Source organism: Halichoerus grypus, chromosome 2, assembly GCF_964656455.1.
Source record: "Halichoerus grypus chromosome 2, mHalGry1.hap1.1, whole genome shotgun sequence".
NCBI lineage: Eukaryota > Metazoa > Chordata > Mammalia > Carnivora > Phocidae > Halichoerus > Halichoerus grypus.
The window spans coordinates 123,177,526-123,197,004 of record NC_135713.1 but is presented as its reverse complement, the minus strand read 5'-3'; the positions used below and the strand labels follow the sequence as shown (position 1 = coordinate 123,197,004).

General features: G+C 53.5%; 1 protein-coding gene across 15 annotated transcripts in view; it reads left to right on the top strand.

Annotated features, from left to right (window-relative positions):
* The window catches only part of SLC25A48 (solute carrier family 25 member 48), a 233,579-nt gene that overhangs the window by 191,073 nt on the left and 23,027 nt on the right, over window positions 1-19,479 (top strand). For 9 of the 15 annotated variants that reach the window (XM_078067489.1, XM_078067485.1, XM_078067483.1 and 6 more), the window contains 3 exons: window positions 6,829-6,872; window positions 11,535-11,606; window positions 13,639-13,897. In XM_078067489.1, coding sequence (XP_077923615.1) covers window positions 13,660-13,897 — 238 coding nt within the window. In that variant the 5' untranslated portion in view covers window positions 6,829-6,872; window positions 11,535-11,606; window positions 13,639-13,659. Of the gene's footprint in view, window positions 1-1,965; window positions 2,203-6,828; window positions 6,918-11,534; window positions 11,607-13,638; window positions 13,898-19,479 lie in introns of those variants that run through there. The other 6 variants (XM_036114329.2, XM_036114326.2, XM_036114328.2 and 3 more) reach the window with 4 other exon arrangements.

Genomic DNA, 19,479 nt, shown 5'->3' with positions numbered 1-19,479 from the left:
GTGGCAGCATGATGGCCTGGGTGAGGTGATATGGACATGTCAGCGGGAGAAGAGCAGGCCCAGCAGAGGCCCCTTCTTCTAGACCATACCCTCACAATGTGGGGGTGCCAAGGCTGGTGTCCTGCTGGAAGTTAGCATCAAATCACCTTCCTTCTTGGAAGGAGGTCAGGGAACTCCCATTGCGCCAAAAGCACCTGCACACAGCCAGGCCATGTGCCCCAGTGAGTGTGGACCTCTGGCTGGGTCCTGGCTGGGTGCAGAGCTTCCCTACAGAGAGGATATCTGAGGGACAGAGGACTACCCCTCGGCCTCCCTGGGGGGCCCAGGGCGGACAGTGTAGGCTGAGCCTGGATCTGAGGGGAGCTAGGCCCCTGGAGAGCTGTACCTGAAAATTAGACACGACCCTGAATGTCCAGGTGCTTGCTTGCTTGGGTGCTGAGTGGGACATGACAGGGATGCCAGTTAGCATCAGTTCCTGGGGCTGGGAGACGGAAGAGAAAGCCCACAGCTGATTGGAATCAGTGCTGTCAGAGTGGTGTCAGGTGAACGCAGGGTCCCACCGGGGAAACAATCGGTAGGGGACATACATATGTTATGTAAGTGTGGGGTCTAGCTGGGCAAGTCTGAAACCTGGAGTGCAGGCTGCAAGGCTGGAGATATCCAGGCAGGAGTTGGCACTGCATTCCACAGGCAAAATTTCTTTTCCCTGGGGGAAGCCTCCATTTTGCTCTTTTAAAAAGTTTTTTTAATTCTTAAAAAATTTTTTTAATTTTATTTTTTGAGAGAGAGCGCGCATGAGCGAGAGAGAACAAGCAAGGGGGAGCAGCAGAGGGAGAGGGAGAAGCAGACTCCCCACTGAGCAGGGAGCCTGATGTGGGGCTCCATCTCAGGCCCCTGAAATCATGGCCTGAGCCAAAGGCAGCGGCTTAACCGACTGAGCCACCCAGGCGCTCCTAATTTTTTTTTTTTTTTAATTATTTTTAAGTAACCTCTCCACCCAACAGGGGGCTCAAACTCAAGACCCGAGATCAAGAGTCGCATGCTCTTCCCACTGAGCCAGGCAGGTGCCCCTCCGTTTTGCTCTTAAGGCCTTTCAACGGATTGGGTGGGACCCACCCAGGCGATCAAGGATAAGCTCCCATACTTAAAGTCACCTGGTTTGGGCTGCGAACCGTATCTATAGAGATAGCTTCCCAGCAACACCTAGGTTAGTGTTTGATGGAATCACTGGGTACTGTCGCCGCCGAGCGGACACATAGACCTGGCCCGCGGCAGGGCTGATACGAACGCCTGCTCACAGCCGCTGCGAGGAGGAAGTGGAACCCTGCACAGCGCCCCGGGCACAGACTCTGGCCTGAAGACCTCCAGAGAGCGAGTATTTATTTAGAGCTGACTTGGAGCCTACCTTTGGGCTAGGGACTTTCCGCACACTCTTTGAGTTATTCTTGAATAGATAGGGTTCTGCAGCCAGAGAGGCGTGCAGGCTGTGGCCGAGAAAGAGTCCCTAACCTCCAAGAAGGACCTGAAAAACTGTGTGTCCTGTGTCTTCCATGGTGAAACTGTCTCCTAGCTTTCAATCAGCCCCTCGGGAAACGAAGGCCTTGTGGCCACGCTGCTCGCTGCGCCTTCAGTTAGCGTTCCTTCAGCGCTGTTTTACGATCCTATCACAGCGAGCTCTTGGTGCTTGGGATCCCGTTCTTGCCGACTCGGGATAAAGCCGCCCTTTCTACCTCTTGTGATGAACTTTGCAAAACTCTCCCTGACATCCCTTGCCGTGTCCCGGAGGAAGTGTGAACAAGGCAGGGCCGGCATCTTCGCCTCAAGGCCTGGAGAGAGGGTGTGAGGTGGCCAGGCGTGGGCGCCGGGGGGGGGGGGGGGGGAATGCAGCGCCCCGGGCCCCAGTGTCCCCGAGCGGCGCGGTGCGGCGCCTTTAAGGTCCGCTGGGGGCGTGCTAGCCGCGGCCGCGGGCGCTCGGAGAGGTGAGAGCGCGGCGACTCGCGGGCCGGGCGGCGCGGAAACCGGGCTCGCGGTAGGAGCTGCGGGGCGCTCGAGGCTCCCAACTCCTCCCCCAACACGCGGGCCGGCGGGCCACGCGCCGCGGACTCGGACGGGGCACCGACCCGGCTCCAGGAGCGCGGGGCGCCGCGGCTCCGACCATGGGCAGCTTCCAGCTGGAAGACTTCGCGGCGGGCTGGATCGGAGGTGAGCCCAGCCCTGGATGGGAGGGAGCCTCCTGGGAGGTGAGTGTACTCGCGGGAGGCGCCCGGGCCCGGGAGAAAAAGAGAGACCGGCCGAGTTTACAGACCGTGCCGTGGTGGGTCCGGGAGCCCCGCACCCGTGCGCCTCCACCACGCGCGCAGCGTGCGCGCCGCCTGCTGCCGGAGTGCCCCGCCGCCCCGCGGCTGCTGGCCTCGCTGCCCCGCGCCCGCTGCCCCACCCGCGTCGCGGGTTCCCCGGGAGCTGCGGCTTTGCCTCCGAGTGAGGACCGGGCCAACTGGCCCCGGTAACTATTAAACCGGCCGTCGAAGCCGACAGCCAATGGAGCGCCCAGGCGCGCACACACCCACCGGAGCCCGGCTGTGCGCCTGAGTGGGGGGACGCGGCTGCAAGAACTTGTGGGTGAGGGTGGCGATTGTCCCGGGCGCGGGATGGGGAGCCCGGCTTCGCGGTCAGGCCGGCCCTAGGGGGCGCCCCGGCTGGAGGGTGCGGGGCGCGCCGAGCTGGGAGCCCAGCGCCTGGCTGCAGGTGCCCATTGCCAGATAGGAGGAACCTCTCCTGTTTTCAGCCTTTATCGACTGTCACTCCTCGCAGCACTCTTGGACCCGCTCCTCCCTTGGAGCCGCTCCTGGAGCGGCTGTCTGCTGGGCCCGGGATGGGTCGGCTTGGGCAACAGTTGCATCCATTTCCTTGCTTCTCTGATCTTCTCTTTACAGTAGGTTTATTTCTCTACTTTTGTCAGCTACTGACGGGGTGTGGGGAGGGTTTGAGAAGCACTAGCACGTATTGTAAAATATTATCTTTCTTTTGGCCCCATCTAAGAGAATCATCAGAAAAGGGATGTTGGCAAATGCAACCCCTGCCCGAAGTCAAAAGCAAAAACAAAACCAAAAACCTGAGGTGCTGAGACAGAGGCTATAATTAATATGTTTGTGCCCCACCGAGTGTTCTGAGAATGAAGACCAGATGATTTATAGGAAAATGAAAATGAAACAAATAAAAAGAGCAACAGACCAGATAGCATTCCAGGATCCCTTTCTGAGGGCTGCTCCCGCCTCTGTCCCCCAGCAGGTGGCTGCAGGGCCCCTGCTTCTTGCTGTCATGAGCAGAGGAGGTCCCTTTCACCATAAGCAGTTATTTTGCACAGGCTTTCTAGACCTTCCTCTCCTAACTTTACCATGGTGGGGGGGGGGGCTGCTGTACCCAGAAACCCACTAGCTGTGTTCAGGCCCTCTTTGGACAACTATCAGCCATTCTGGGGGAGAGCCTTCCCTACTTAAGGCTATCCCCTTACGTAGCCAGACCAACTTCAGTAGGGCTGTCCTTGGCTGGGTTTGAGGGTAAGGCTGTCCGAGTAGCTGCAGGTTTCTGATGACTCCGGGGCCCTCCCCAAGTCACACAGTAAGTAGTGGATTGTCCTTTATTCTGCGATCGTCCTCACTTTGTTCATGTTAACATTTTGTTGTTGTCTTTTGGTTTGGGGGTTTTCTTGCTTCCATGAAGTGAGGATGAGCATCGTAACTGAATACTCAGTCAGTAGCAGGTGCTGTTGAAGTGCCACAGGTGTTTTTAAAACAACTTCACTGAGGCTATTTTATGCATCATAAGATATACCCATTTCAAGTATACAATTCGGTGATTTTTAGCAACCATACCAGTGTTTCAGCCATTTCCGTAAATTCGTTCTAGCACATTTTCTTCCCCGGTAAGATCCTTCATGCCCATTCACAGTTAAATTCCATCCCCTCCTCCTCCCTCTGGGCAACCATGAATCTACTTTCTGGCTCTATAAATTAGCCTTGGTCTCATGTCTATTGATGTATATTTCTTTGTAGCCCCAGTGAGGTAGCTACAATTATTATATCCTCATGTTACAGACAAGGAAATGGGTACACAGAGACATTCAGTGACTTGCTCAAGGCCATGCATCTAGCTTGAGCCCTGGGATTCCAACCCAGACAGCCTGGTTCCAGGGCCATCTTAACCCCTGTACTCATCTCTAGGTGTTTTCTTTCTTAATAAACTTGCAGAATAAAATTTCACCATGACATCCTTTACATTTTATTTGAAGTTTTACTGGTCTGTGAGGTCCTCAGGTCTGGAAACCACTGACCTGACTGTCCCATTTCTGATCTTTGCATTCCCTGCTTTCAGATGTGTGGGCTAATGAGTGACCAGGGAGATAAACATCCAAGGTGAGCTCTGAGGCTGCTTCCCTGGACTAAGGGATGCCCACAGTGAAGGAGGCACTCACTAGTGAGCAAGCAACTAGAGTCTGGGGACCAGAAGTCCTTTCTTCCCCTGCTGGGAGGGGCTCCTACAGAGTGAATACTCCAGCTTCCCTCTGCTTGTCACCTTTCGGCCTCTGCCCACTTCCATGGGAAGGAGGGGCTGAGAGAGGTCTGGTGGTTCTAGATGGAACACATGTCTGTTCTGGGGTTAGCTGGTTCCTCTGTCCCTCTCTCTACCTGTCTCATATTCCAGGACTGCCTTACCAGGTTAAATCACCCCTGCTAGCAGAGACGCTTCATTCCTCATCATCGTGGCAGGGAATTTATTATAGAGGATTGGTTCCTGTTTCAACCTCACAGTCATCAACTTCGACAACAAGGGCTTCTTCATCTACATGACCTCAGGGCAGTCTTGCTTCCCACCGAAGCTGTTTGGGCCTTATGACTCTGTGTGGATGGGCATTTTTCTGTGAGAAAAAAAATTCAGAGTATCATCACCATGTCAGAGAGGGCTTCTTTAAAAAAACAAAAACAAAAAACAAATAATAATAATAAAAAAAACTGGATAGTGACAGCGTCTCTTTTTGAACAGCCTATAGGAGCCAGGACTTTGCTGGTACTTGACTTTCATTAGCTCATTTCATTCTTACAATGGAACTGTGAGGTAGGTGCTAATATGACTCCCACCTACACCTGCTAAAAGTGAGGTCTAGAAAAAGTGAAGTAACCTGTAGGTAACCGAAAAGTTTCTAGGTTTTCTCTTCACACCTTCCCCCCTTTTCTTTGAGGTGAAAATCACATAACCTAGAAATAACCATTTTCAAGCATCCAATTCAGTGGCATTCAGTGCATTCACGGTGTTGTTCATCTGTCAGCTCTGTCTGGTTCCAAATTTTCCTCATGCCCAAAGAAGTCCCTGGATCCATCAAGCAGTCACTCCCGTTTCCCCTCCCCCCAAGCCCTGACAACCCTTAACCAGGTTTCTGTCTCCGTGGATTTGCCTCTTCTGGATAATTTGAGTAGATGGAATCAGACACAATGGGACCCTTCTGTGTCTAGCCTCTTGCACCTAGTGTACCATTCTCAACCTTCATCCACACTGCGGTATGCTTCGTTCATCCCCACTGATGTCCAACAAGATTCATCAGAGGGATTTACCACATGGCATTTACCCTCTCACGCACTGATGGACGTTTGGGCTGTTTCCACCTTTTGGCCGTTGCGAATAGTCCTGCCGTGAACATACGTGTTCATGTACTTGTTCCAGTGCCTGTGGTCTGTTCTTTTAGGTCTCTAGCTAGGAGTGGAATTGCTGGGTTGTATGGTGATTCTTTGTTTCACTTCTTGAGGAAATGACAAGCCGTTGCCACAGTGGTTGCAACATTATACATTCCCACCAGCAACATGCAAGAGTTCCAGTCTCTCCATATCGTTGCCAACACTTACTGTTTTCCTTTAAAACAGAACAACAACAACAAACAAACAATGATAGTCATCCTAGTGGGTATGAAGGGAATCTCCCTGTGATGTTGATTTGCCTTTCCCTCATGACTAATGGCGTTAGGCATGTTTTCATGTACACATTGGCCATGGGTATATTTTCTTTGGAGAAATGTCTCTTCATGTCCTTTTCTCATTAAAAAAAAATTTGGGGGGGTCACCTGCGTGGCTCATTCGGTGGAATGTGTGACTCTTGATCTCAGGGTTGTGAGTTCAAGCCTCCTGTTGGGTGTGGAGCCTACTTTAAAAAAAAAACTTTTTTAGTTTTAAGTATTTCTTATAAATTCTGGATACTAGACCCTTATCACCTATATGATTTGTAGATATTTCTCCCCATTCCATAGGTTGTCTTCACCTTCTTGATAGTGTCCTTTGCTGCACACAGGTTTTTAATTGGTATGACACACAGTTTATTTTTTCTTTTGTGACTTGTGCTTTTGGTTTCATATCTAAGGATCTCTTGCCATTCTAGGATCAAGAAGTTTTCCCCTGTGTTTTAGTAAATGATTTTTATAGTTTCAGTGTTTCCATTAAGGTCTATGGTCAATTTTGAGTTCATTTGTGTATATGATATGAGGTAGGGGATCTAACTTCATTCTTAGGCATGCGGATACCCAGTTATCCCAGCACCTTCACTGTCCTTTTTTGGGGGTGCTTGTTTCTAGAGGCAGAGCCCAGGTTTTACTTCATTTTCTATGCCTTCCCCAGTGCCTGGGCTGGTGCCTAGCACATTGCCGGGGGGTGGGAGGGCTCTGGGAACTGGGCATTGACTGAACGAGGGGATATGAGTGCCCGAGCCGTCTGTCTTATCCCAGGACCCAGCTGGTGCACGTGAGGAGTCCAGGGGCTCAGTGACCAGGTCTTCTTCTTTGATCAACAGGTGCAGCGAGCGTCATCGTCGGCCACCCTCTAGACACGGTCAAGGTACTGCGGCCATGTTTGCCATTATTTCTTGGAAAGCGGCCTGGAGTGAGTCTGCCTCCAGCAATATGTCTGCTGTTTCTGATCCCAAGACAGTCTCCAGCCCAGGGCCGAGGCTCTGTGCCAACCCCGGAGGGTGCGGGGCCCGGAGGACTGGTTTGGAATCATCCCTCTCCTCTCATTACTTGGCAGCGATTTTGTTTTTGTGAATGCTGCATTTCTGCCTCCAGGTTCTCAGGGGCTGTGGGGGAGGGCCAGGCAATGGAACGGATCCCCTGCCAGTCTCGGCAACTGAGGAACCGGGAAAGGCTTCCGGCGTGAGGTGGCATCTGAGTCCAGAATTTAAGGTTGGGTTTCAGGTGATGAGAAAAGATGTTCCAGGCTCAGAGAGCAGCAAGAGCTAAGGCACCAAGGTGGGGACGCTGTGTGGGGGTCATGCTTGGGAAAAGCCAGCATGGCCGGTTTGGCTGATGCATCAGGTTTCTGAAAGCAGCTATAGAGCAGAATCCAGGAAAGGTGGGTCAGCACTCAACCCTGGGAGGCCTTCACTATCAGATTAGGACTGCGGACTTGGGTTGGGAATGGGAAGCCATTACAATTCTGGGAAGCGCAGGAGGTATGAGGACTCAACAGGGCCATCTGGCGGGGGGATCATCCACGCCCCTTGTTCTACAGATGGAGAAACTGGCCCAGGAAGGGGAAAGGGCTTGCCTGAGGTCATGCCAGGTGTTAAAGCATTGAGGAGTGAGGGAGTGAGGAGCTCTACAAAAGGACATTCTTTGACCCCACGCCCATCCCCGCCCCCTGTCCCCAGGAGTGAGCAGGACTACAGAGCCATACCCTGGGAGCACAGCTGGTCCCAAATAGTGCCTTCTCACCCCTGACTTGCACATTTCTATCTAAAGCTTTGCCTGGATCGTGCACTAAGAGGAACCGCTCAGGCTTTTCCCAAGTGGCTGCCCCAGTCACTTTTCCCCCGTCTTCTTCCCTGTATGACAGTGGGCCCCTCCTAGGGCAGAGCCGAGGCCTGCTTTCTTCCTGATGGGGGATCAGCCTATTTGTCTTAAATAGCTTAAGATCTTTCCTGGCTCTTTGTGTCCCCCGTATGGGCCCTGCCTTTTGCTCATACATCAAATGCATACCGGACACTTTCTGTGTGTAGACGGTATGGGGATAGCAAGGCATCAGTAGTAGACAAAGCAAATCCAATCCCTGCCCCTGTGGGCCTTCCAGCTATATTCCCGGCACAGGCAACCTCTGTGTGTCCCTGGTTAGAACATCCTTCCCTTACCCCCAGCTTGGCCAGGGGCTGGTGGGGCTTGTTGGACGTGCCCCCTCCCTGCACAGGCAAGTCTGGCCGCCTGAAAAGGCTGGAGTGCTCCTCCTTCTGTCCACTCTGCCCCTTGAGCCTCTGAGAGAGCCCTTCCTGATGCATCAAATCCAGTGTCTGCCCAGCCTGAGAAACTCCTTGCTCAGGGTGCCAGCCTGGTGATGCCAGCCTTCATGGCTGGCCTGGGCCCAGCCCAGGGATGTGGCTCAGGGCCCTTGTTACTCCCCAAAACATGCTCCTTCCTTCCTTTCTTCTGGCTGACATTTTGTCTGGAGTCCCTACCTGAGAAAGGTCCGGGCAAGAGCTTTAGAGTTGGAATAATCTGGAGTGCGGTCTCAGCCTGCCTACCTACTCTCCTGTGACCAGGGTGCAGCACTTTACCTCCCCAAGCCTTACTCTCCTCATCTGAAAAATGGGTAAAGAGCACCTCCCGGCAGGGCTGCTGTGAAGATCGTCCCTGTGGCACTGAGCATAGAGTCATGAGTGAGCCATTCCTACCCTGATGAACACACATGCTTGTGTGTTGTGAGTGACTTGTGACTTGTCCAAGGTCCCAGGCCTTGCCTTGGGAAGAGCCGAGCTAAAAGCACCTGGGCTGCTAACCCAGGTCAGAGGCTCCTTCCCTGCTCGTGGATGTCCCATCACTGGTGGGAGAGCCAGCCCCTGGCTGCTTGGTGGCCGTGAAGCTGGGATCTGGATTCTCACCTGACTCTCTGCCCAGATGGTGCATTTCAGGTGTATGCCTGATGCAGTATGACGAGGGTTTCCTGATCAGGGCTCAGCCGCCTTTAGACCAGCTAGCGAACCGTAAGAGAACAGATACGCGTTGTGGTAAGCCGCTAAATTTGTCGTAATTTGTTACAGCAGCTATAGGACAACTAATACAAGAAGTCAGCTTTCTCCATCTGTAAAACGGGGACAGTACCCAGGCCGAGCGGTATTTGTGGGATTCTGTGAGATAAGTTCTGGAAGAGGCCCAGTACTTCCCCAAGAATGCAATTGTCGCACACTGAATTCCAGCCCCTATTGTAAGGAGGCCCTGGAGGCGTGTGCTATGTGGCTGGCCTCCGTGGCAGCCTCCTCAAGTGCTCGGCATGGCTGGGGGGCTGTTGCTCCATGGTTTTGAAACTCTTCTGTGATCTGGGATTGACTCCTGGGTTGAGTTTCCTCATGTACGGTTTGCTTGAGTGACTCAGGCATTGGAGTTTTTCAGTGGAACTTGATCCTTCTTGGGGCCTCAACCTGTGGATTCAGTCCCCAGAGGCAGCCCTGTCAGCACTGGGGCCAGTGGAGAGAGCATTCACCCCCACACCAGCCTTAAATGGGGGAAGAGAGGGAGGGCTGTGCCCACATCCCCTCGCCTATAATCTTGTCCAGGTTGGGGATACCCCACCCCAAGGTAGAGCTCCGTGGGTCTGCTCCACCGTGAAAGCCTGCTTCTCATCTCGCTGCGCCTTCCCCCGTGTCTTCACCTCCAGACAATTAAATACTGCATTTTCCCTCAAGCAGCCCACACTTCTGACCCCCGGGTCTGTTTTTCCCCATGGTACTTGTCATCATCAGACATAAATATTTGCTTGGGAATTGCCTTTTATTGACTCTTTTTTTTCCCCATCCCCACTTGGTTCTAAGTTCCACGAGGCCAGGAAGTTGATTTCCTCTACTGCTGAATCTCCTGAGTGGAACAGTGGCTGTTGGAAAACAGGCCTTCAATCATACAGGTTGAATGAGTCAACCGCTACATTTCTTTGATTATGAAAGTAACACTTACAAAAACATACGATACCATTTACTTATCGTGCCTGTGAGAGTGCTGCAGATTTCCCATGGCTATCTGGGTCTCTAACCCTGTTGAGATGAATGCCAATGAAGCTCTCAGCCATGCTATTAGCCAAGGTGGTTAGCTTGGGGTCGGGGGTCAGGGAGGGAGAATGTGGAATTTTTTTATTCAGAAAATTTATTCTCATATTAGTTGTGTACTTAAAATTATTTTTAAATTACGTAAATTGAAAATAATGAAAGTAACCCCTGTCTGTCATAGGAAAGTTGGAAATGAAACACCATTCAGTGTAGAAAAACATCGCCCGTGATTTTCACCTCAGAGACCAACACTTTTATGATGTGTGTTCTGCCAGAGTCTTCGCTCCTTGTCTACACACTGAGCTCAGGCTGTTGGCGTGACGTGTTAGTCTGCACCCTGGGTCTTAGTCCTCACGGGACCCTGGGTTCGGGGGGGTAGGGTCCGGTCACCCCTTCTGTGGTTCTCAGAGTTCCTTCTTACCAGGTTCAGGGGGGGTGCCCTGGCACTTTTGTGAGGCTCCTCAGACCCTCTGTGGCTGTCTGCTGTCTGTTACCAGAGCCAGCCTCCATTAGGGGACACATGTCTTCCCCTCCAGCCCCTCATTTAGCCAGTGCAAAGGGGACATATGCCAGGGCCATGCTCAGCGTGGGGACAAGAAGGAAATATGAGACAGCCCTGCCATAGAGAGGGGGCCCAAATAAACCCAAAGTAAACAGACAGAGAGATAATGCCATTGCAACATTGAAGCTCAGCCCCCAGAGATAAGCAGGACCTGGAGGAAGAGCCTTCTGGGGGAAGGAAGAAGCGGTGGAGAGCTCAGGCAGGGAGGGGGAGGGGGAAGGCGAGGCCAGGGACTGGGGGACGTGCCACATGGTAGGCACAGAGGGCAGGGCCATGGAGGAAGGGGCACGCAGGGGTGAGAGGCAAGCTCGGTGTCTACCCAGGCCTCTTTGACACTGGTAGAGAGTGAGGGGTTTACTCTGAGTCTGATGGGAAGCCACCAGTGAGCTGTAAATAGCGATTCGCTGTTGTCAGAAATGATCAGTGTGACTGTTGTGTAGACGCAGGCCAGGGACTGAGAGGGAAGCAGGAGGCCAGTGGCGAAACCAGCCCACCATCCAGGTGAGAGATGAAGGGGCTCTGGAGCCACGAAGGGAATTCTTAGGATGGCAGAGTGATGGGCAGCAGATGGGGCAGAGCCCCGGAGTAGTGCTTGTACTCAAGAGGCAGGGATCACATGTCCCCCAACAAGCATCATTTTTGAACAACAAATGGACTTTTGTTCTTCTCTCAGACCAAGAAGACTTCTGCTGCACTCAGCAAGGCCGGAATGGGACATTGAAGGAGGCAGTGTGGGCAGAGGACAGAGCACCAGCCTGGAGGGGACAGAAACCCAGCCCTCCTTACTGGCTGGGTCCCTCTGGGCAGGGCCTTCCCCTCTCTGGGCCTCAGTGCCACAAGCCGAGCATCTCTGGGGCAGTGAGGGTGTGAATCATCTCGGCCTGGGCCCTCACCTCCTTGCATCTCTCCGCAGACTCGCCTGCAGGCCGGCGCCAACTATGGGAACACCCTCAGCTGCATCCGCACGGTGTATAGGAGGGAGAGTGTAAGTGCCTCTGGGGTGGGGGCTGGAGTAGTCCCCCCCGGGGCTCCTGCAGACGGCTCGAAGCCTGCCCGGGGCCTGGGCGCCGTGGCCGTAGCCCCAACCCCAGCGCGTCAGGCCGGAGGCCTCTTCATTCCTGCTCATCACATTGGGCTCCCTTTTGCCTCCTGTCTCCTCATCTCACACCACACCTCAAATACTGTGTGTCACCTAAACTTAACCCTGCCATCTTGTGCACTGTTATTGGGGGAAAAAACTGATTTTGTGGAACCTCTCTGGAGAAATTCTGAGGAATTTAGAATCACAGAGTGGAAAATTCCTGCAGAAACAAGGGGACCTGTCAGTTTTCACAGCCAGAGTCGAGGCCGGTAAACCGTGTGCTCACAGGCTTCCCTTCATCCGGGGCGGCTTTGAGCCAGGCACTTGGGATTCCAGATGCCCAGAGCTGGCTTGTCCCTCAGGTTGCTGAAAACCAGGGGACCCGAGGTTTTCCTTTCCAAAGAGGAAAATCTGAATTATATTTTGTGGAAGATGTATCAGGTGCCCTTCTTAAGAATGAGGATGTGCTTTCGGAAGACTTTCTAAGGCCCTGCCTTGGGGAATTTAAAATACATTTTCTAATTAATGATGAAATGACTTGACAATTTAAAGAAATGGTCAATAGCAGCCCTGGGCTTTCCCTTGAGTCCCTGGAAATGTGGCCCTGTTGTCGACCACCGTCTCCACAGCCTCCCTCCTAGCGACTTCCCTGGGGTTCAGGAGCCTCCTGCCTGCTCCTGGACTTTTTCCTCAGAGGTGCGTTTTGTGTCAGGGCGTTGCTCGAACTCTCTTGCTGGGCTGCTTTACAATGGACTGCAAACTTGGTTCAAGCTCTTCAGGGTGATGTGTGATTCCCCAGTTCTCTGAGAGGTGGCCATTGATTCTCCTTTTTGGCACGCACTGTCCACAGTGCCTGCCAGCCACAGTTCCAACCCCGGGGCGTTTTGTGGGGACTGTGGACATTCCTTGGAGCCACGGCCCCTCAGGGCTAAGTGATGTCCCCACGTTATCTGAGGGAGCTTGTTTTGGAAGAAGAACCTGAGGTGGGGTGTGTGTGTGTGTGCATGTGTGGTATGCATGCACGTGTGTGTGTGTGTGTGTTTGCGAGGTGTCCTAGCTCTGGCAAATAGGGTGCACACACCCAGGTTTGTGTGCTGCCTGGAGTTGGGACCACAGCTTCCTGGTACTTTTTCATTTTTGGCACAGGGCTGAAAGTGAATGCTGCCCTGACTCCTCCAAGGGCCTGTGGAATATTCCAGATCTCAGAGGAGTGTCTGTGATGTTCCCCCGAGAGTGCAGTGTGGAAAGGACCCTCTCCTCTCAGCCTCCAGCACCCTCTGCTGTGGTCTCTGCTTATGTGTAGAAGAAGCCTCTTGGTGCTGTCCTTCTGGGAGCTCCCCTTCCCTTAGACCCTCACCACACACTTAGCACATTGAATTTTAATCACCTGTCAGTTTATCTGCCCCCTCTCCCCCGAGTGTGGGTTCAGTGAGGGCAGCGAGTATTTCGTTCTTACAGTTGTCCCCCAGGGCCTGGCACTGGCAAGTGCCTTAGAGAATGCTTTTGGTTGAGTGGCAAATGAGGAGGGTATGGGGTGCCCAGCAAGTCCACTACCCACGAGGCCTCCATGCAGCCTGATATCTTTCCAGCCCAACAACACTGCCACTCTGCTGGCAAAAATGGGTTCCAGGCCCAGGGCACCCTGACTCAGGAAACAAAACTGCCTACAGAAGCGGGTTCTGCCCCGGGCCAGAATATGCCCTGCCCGGGAGTGGAGAGCGACTCCTCACCCACCTGGTCCCTGCCGTCAATCACCTCAGCATCCTTTTTTTATTCTTGTCGCCGACATAATGATTTATTTTTCCCGTGGTGTCACCTTACCAGCCTGCAGGCTCCAAGAGGGCAGGGTCTGTGCCCAGGACCATGCGGGGAGCCTGGCGCCTGGCCTGCAGACAGCCCTGGGCCCTCATGCTCCTGCCCCCTGGTTTTCCCACAGGTGTTTGGCTTCTTCAAGGGCATGTCTTTTCCCCTTGCCAGCATCGCTGTCTACAACTCGGTGGTGTTTGGGGTCTTCAGTAACACGCAGAGGTTCCTCAGCGAGCACCACGCCAGGGAGTCCGAGGCCAGCCGGTCCCGCACCCTGTCGGACCTTCTCCTGGCCAGCATGGTGGCCGGTGTGGTCTCTGTCAGCCTGGGGACGCCCGTGGACCTCATCAAGATCCGGCTGCAGATGCAAACACAGCCATTTCAGGAAGGTAAGAGTAGGGGAGGGGGCCTGGCGTCTGGGCACCTGTGGCCCTTTCCTGGTCCGCCAGATCTGGGATGTGGTTGCTAATCTCCTTTTCGTTGAGCAGAGCATCTGCATTGTCATGTAAGAGTCTGCAGTTAGTAGACACTGTCATTAATTATCAGTTCCGTGCCAGGCACCTGCTTAGAGCTCTGGGCACGTTCTCTTAATTTGTCTTCCTAACAGTTCTGTCAGGTAGGTGCTGTTACAGTTTCCGTCTTACAGAGGAGACAGCTGAGGCTCCCAGAGGTGAAGACACTTAGACAGGGCCACACAGGCACTGAATGACTGGTGGGTGAGGACCAGCGACATCATTAGCAGTGCCCAGCACAGAAGGAAAAAAAGGAAAAATTTTTGTTCAAAATTTAAGAATTTTAGAAGAGCAACCCAGAACATTAAATCAGGCCCGGGGCCCTGAGGGACTCAGAGGTCTCAAAGCCACACCTGTCCCCATCCCCAACACCAGGGAGTGCCGCCACGAGGCCTCACCCCTGCACCACCCGCGGCAGGGGGAAGGGGTCGCTCCTCTTCCCCTCCTCGACGTTCTGGTTTGAGCTTCATTTCTCGCTGTGCTAGACAGCCCTCCTGCCCCATTGCTGAGTCTGTTACTTCCTCCCGCCCGAGAAAGGAGTGTGTGTGTCTTTGCTGTGCTTTGGATAAAGGAGGATGGAAAGAATGGGAAGGCACTTGCTGTGCGGAGTAGAAAGTACCAGCTCTCGAGGAAAGATGAGCTCGGGTCTTAGACAGATTTCAGTATCTCCAGGTTTGGTTCTTGGCTCTGATGCCACTCTGTCTCCTCAGGCAAGATTCTGCTCCTGCCCGGGCCACTGTCTCCTTCCTGCATAATGGAAGGGCTGGATTTGTGGTCCTTCCTGACACCCCAGATATCTGATCGGGGCTGACAGCTCTCCTGGATAAGACCCCTCTCCCTGGCAGCCTTCTGAATGGCCTGCATGTGAGCCCTCTGCCACAGAGGCTGGGCTCAGCCGGGCTCCACAGCCAAAGCCCCAATAGTGCGCTTGGGAGCGTTCCAGCCCAGCCGCTGTCCTGCACCCAGTCCCGGCGCCTTGGTTCAGTCTGCACATCTTGCCCAGCCCAGGAGGTACCCAGGACAAGACTGCACATCCCCTGAGCATGATGCTGGTATCCTCCCTGGGGCCCATGGAGAGCCTGGGACCGGCTGTCCTAAGAAGTTGGGTCATGCCTGGGGGAGGCTCAGTGCCCGCAGGCCCCTGGTCACTGTCGGCATGTGGGGTGATACAGGACCACAGCAGCCTGGCTCATCCTGAGGGTTGCAGCCTACCCTCCTTGGGGCCATTCAGAGGGATACAGGGCAAGGGGAGCCCACCTCCATCTACTTGACATACTGAGCCATGCCTTGGTACAGTTTAATTTCAGCAAAGGGTGGCGCCTCACAGAAGCGTTTGAAGCTCGCTGATCTGGTCCTGTCCCAGAGACAAAAGCAAACGTGTTGAGGAATGAAGGGCATCGTGAGCAGATTGAGAACCAGGAGGCCTGGCCCCCAGGTTGGCGTTGGGCTCTCTCAGAACAGCTTGTGTCAGTCACAGGGGCAGAGGAAACCTCTCTCCCTAAGTCTTCAAACTCGTTGGGTCCAGATGTTGGCAGAATTACCAGTGATGGGTCTCCTCTGCTCCTGGGGGCAGACCTGCCTCCTTCACAACTTGGGCACTTTGACCCGGGAAGGAGAGGAGGAAGGGGAGGAGGAGGGGTGAGGCGTGCATTTCTCTATTGGGTGAGGGAAGGCACAGCCAGCCTGGACACCAGGGAGTTGTTTCTGGAAAAATGCCTTCCTTAGAAACACCTGGGACACTTGGAAGCAAATGAATTGATTCCATCCTCTGTCCTGTCCTCCTCCACCCCTCCCTTCCCTGCAGAGGGTGCTAGAATGGTAACTAACTCGGCAAGCCAAGGCCTGAACTACAAGGGATCCTGAGGCTAGGCGAGAAGCGTCTAGAGCTTGGAGGAAGGACGGGAGGCAGTCAAGGAATGGGCAGACCCAAGAAGGTTCCCAAAGCTGGGTGTGCAGGGGCAGCCAGTTTTAGGGACGGGAGCAGCCCCCATCAGCAGCTGCTAAAGCTGCCAAGACACTCACCGAATGCCTGATACCATGTGTGCCTCATTCACTTAACACCCACCGTAGTACTGTGAGGTCCACATGGCTGCTAGCCCTGTTCATTTACCCAACATGCTATGTATGCACCTGCTATGTTCCAGACGCAGAGCTAGGAGCTAGGGACGTAGCACTGAACAAGAGTCTACATCCTACTCCTCCTGTCATGTTCTTTCCAGCAGACAGGAATTGGGCCACTCCAAATGTGGTGGTGGGGAGGGAGCAGGACAGGCTGGGGGTCGGGAAGGGCTTTGAGGCAGGTAGTAGGAGGGTAGAGGGATCGGTGCAGATCAGGGCTGTGCACCTGGTCAGGGACGCATTGAGGGTTATCCCCGCCTGCTCGCCAGGGCGGCGAGAGCCCGAGGTGTAGCTCTCTGCGGCTTGAGGTTGTCAGCTCATTGTTGCGCCAGAAGGAAACCTGTTCTCTTTAGTCGATCCCTTGAGGCAGCGACAGAAAGTGAGCATGTGTTTACTCTGTCCTTTTCAGTGTGCCAGGAAACTGGCCTTGTGTGAACCCCGAGAAGGCTCTCAATGAGAAGCCAGGGGAGGTTCCTGCAGGCCAATGTTTCTGAGCCCTGCAGAGTTCCAGGTCATTAGCACCTGGGCCTGGGGGCTTAGCAGGCAGCGCAGAGAGGAAGGAGACAGGCAGCTTACCTGAGCAAGTGCAGGCAGGGTAGAAACCGAGATTGGAGGGTCTGTCTGAGCCGTGCTCCTCAAGCCTCTGATCTGGGCGAAGCCAGGTCCCAGCAGGGGGAGCGGGGGCAGAGTAACCAGTATTTACTGAGCCCTTCTCCTGCGCCGGGCCCTAGGCTAAGAGCTCTGCAAGTGTTTTATCTTTCCATCAACCCAATTCCTAGAGGTTAACAAAGGAGCCTGAGGCCTCAGCAGCTTCTGTAGCTGGCCTTGGGTCACTCTCCTAGTAGGAGGTGGAGCTAGGATGCAGCCCCAGGCATTCTGACTCAGGGCCCACTGATGCTCTGTTGCTGTTTCTGCCCTGGGATTTTGTGGAAGCTGAGAAGACAGCAGCTTTGATAACACCTGGGCCTTTGCACAGACTCATCACAAATCCAGTTTCAAACTTGAGGGAGGAAGCGGGCTGGGAGCATGTCTCCAAAATAACATTGCTCAAGTAATGGGCACAGCTCATGGATTCCCAGGATGGGTCTGAATTCCGTGGCTTTGGGCAGCCCCTCTCTGCCTGGCCCGCCGTTCCTCACCTCCCACCCCAGCTGCTTGCAGGAAGGTCTTTGGTGGCTGGGCAGGATCACTACTGGGGCTGGAGCAGGGCAGGCAGGCAGTGCTTTCTGCCAGGAATCTCCCCAGGAAGGGAGGAGGATGCGGTTTCCTTCTACTTGTCCCTCAGAGACCCTCTAGGCCAGAGACGGAATCTCAAAGACTCACTGGGACCAGGGAGGTAACATAAGCGAGCAGAGGTGCCTGGAAAAGGTACCCTCTTCCATTTATCTTGACACCCACAGCCTTGCTAACCCACATTTCATTTTTCCTCTTTTGATCGAAACGTGGACACAGAACGTATTTCACTTTCCCTATCACTCTGCTGTTACAAAAGCAGCGGCTCCGGCCGGTGTCCACTCTGGTGCTGGGGAGTAGTAGGGAGTGGTGGGGACTGTGGCAAGCCCACATCCTGTCCGAGGGGTGCCTTCGACTCCGTTCCAGCTCACGTTTGCCACGTGGCCGGGATTGGAAATTGTCAGATAATTTAATTAAGAACAAAAGCAGATGCAAACACCACACCGTGAAGCCCAAAGCAGTGCGTGGGCGGGTAGTGTGGGGCTGGTCCTGGCTGCGAGCTTGTGGTCTCGGTCCTGGGTCAGGCCTGCTCTGCAGGGTGACTGTGCTGAGATGGGCATTTCCAGGCAGCCTCGGGCCAGGCATGTGGGATTGTCCATGGTTTGTGGCCTTACCCCAGAACGACCCGACCACTCCCTGGGTGGAGGTGATGGGCTGTGAGGGACTGCCCCCGTATACTGTGCTGGGGGCTGGAGGCCTCTGGCATCTTCCTTTGGGACGTGTGACAGGGAGAATGGAGGCCGCATTGAGGTAAGAGGTGAGCTTACCTGAAGGCTCGCAAATATAAAGCCACTGAGCTCATCCTGACGATCTATTAGTGGTGACCAGTCGTTGAAAATGTACACAAGCTAGAACATTCAATGTGGAGGGAGAAAATGTCCATCCACCCAAATCTAGTCACTGTTAATACATTAATGTGTTTCCTTTTCCTTTTTCTAAATACATAGATTAAATATGTTAAGTTGTACTCAGACAGTTTCATATCCTCTTTTTAACTCAGTTTTATAACACACATCTTCCATGATGTTATGGCATTATGAAAATGGCATTTAAAATTATTAGCAATAGACGACTAATATTTAAAATAGACGTGCAGTATTCCATCACCGTGCCTGTATGCGCACACACGTATTGAGAGGGATGATACAGTGTGGCAAAAATTCAGTTTCTGGAGTTAGGCTACCTGCTTCTAGTCCTCCCTCCACCACAACCCGGGAACTCTAGATAATTCCCGTCACATCACCAAGCCTCCGTTGACTCATCTGCAAACCTGCCGTCGTCACAGTAGCTCCCTGTAACTGGGAGAGAACAGGATGACAGACTGCACGTGACGATCCGAGCATCGTGCCTGGCACCCCGAACACCTAAAATAAATGTTCGCTGTACTACTACACTTAGGTCGCCACCTTCCTAGTGAGGGACATTGACGTTATTGCTGGTTCGTCCTCTTTTAAACATAGTGATGTGATCGGGAAATCTGTCCATACGGAGTTGCCTTCCTTGTAGGATTATTTCCCTAAATGTGTGGGCTCTTTGCTTCATGAATGAGTCAAAGGGTCTGATCATTTTTAAGATTCTTGGCACATACTGTGAAATTGTTATACAGAAGGGTTTTTTTTTTTTTTTTACCACATTCCATCAGCAGTTGCTGAAGCTGGGAGGGAAGTTCCATGTGGCCCCCACTGGGGTTGCATACTAAACAGCAGTTAGCCCTCATGAAAACTGTTGCAACTTCACGGAGGTTGCTCCTGGCGCCCCTGCTTGGCAGCAAAGAGAGGCTGGCCTGGGTTCAGTTGGCTGTGGCCTGCACTATAAGGCACCGGTGGAAAAACCCTCCCTCTGGAAGTCATCCTCGCCCTTTGTGTGGGCATGAGCCTCCCTGGGTGCCCCGCTGGGCCCGAACTGGAATTCAGGGCTGTGGTCCCAGAGGCGGGCAGTCCCTCCACTGCCCGGGCCAAGTCACATCCTGGAGGCCGATGGCCAGTGACACTCACTTCTCCCCAGTCTGGGAGCTTTCTGGTCTGTGTTTTCATGGAGAGCCTCATTAATGTGCAAATCACAAAGGCCTCAACGCCCTGGGAGGGCAGAGTTTGGGAACTGGAGGAGAA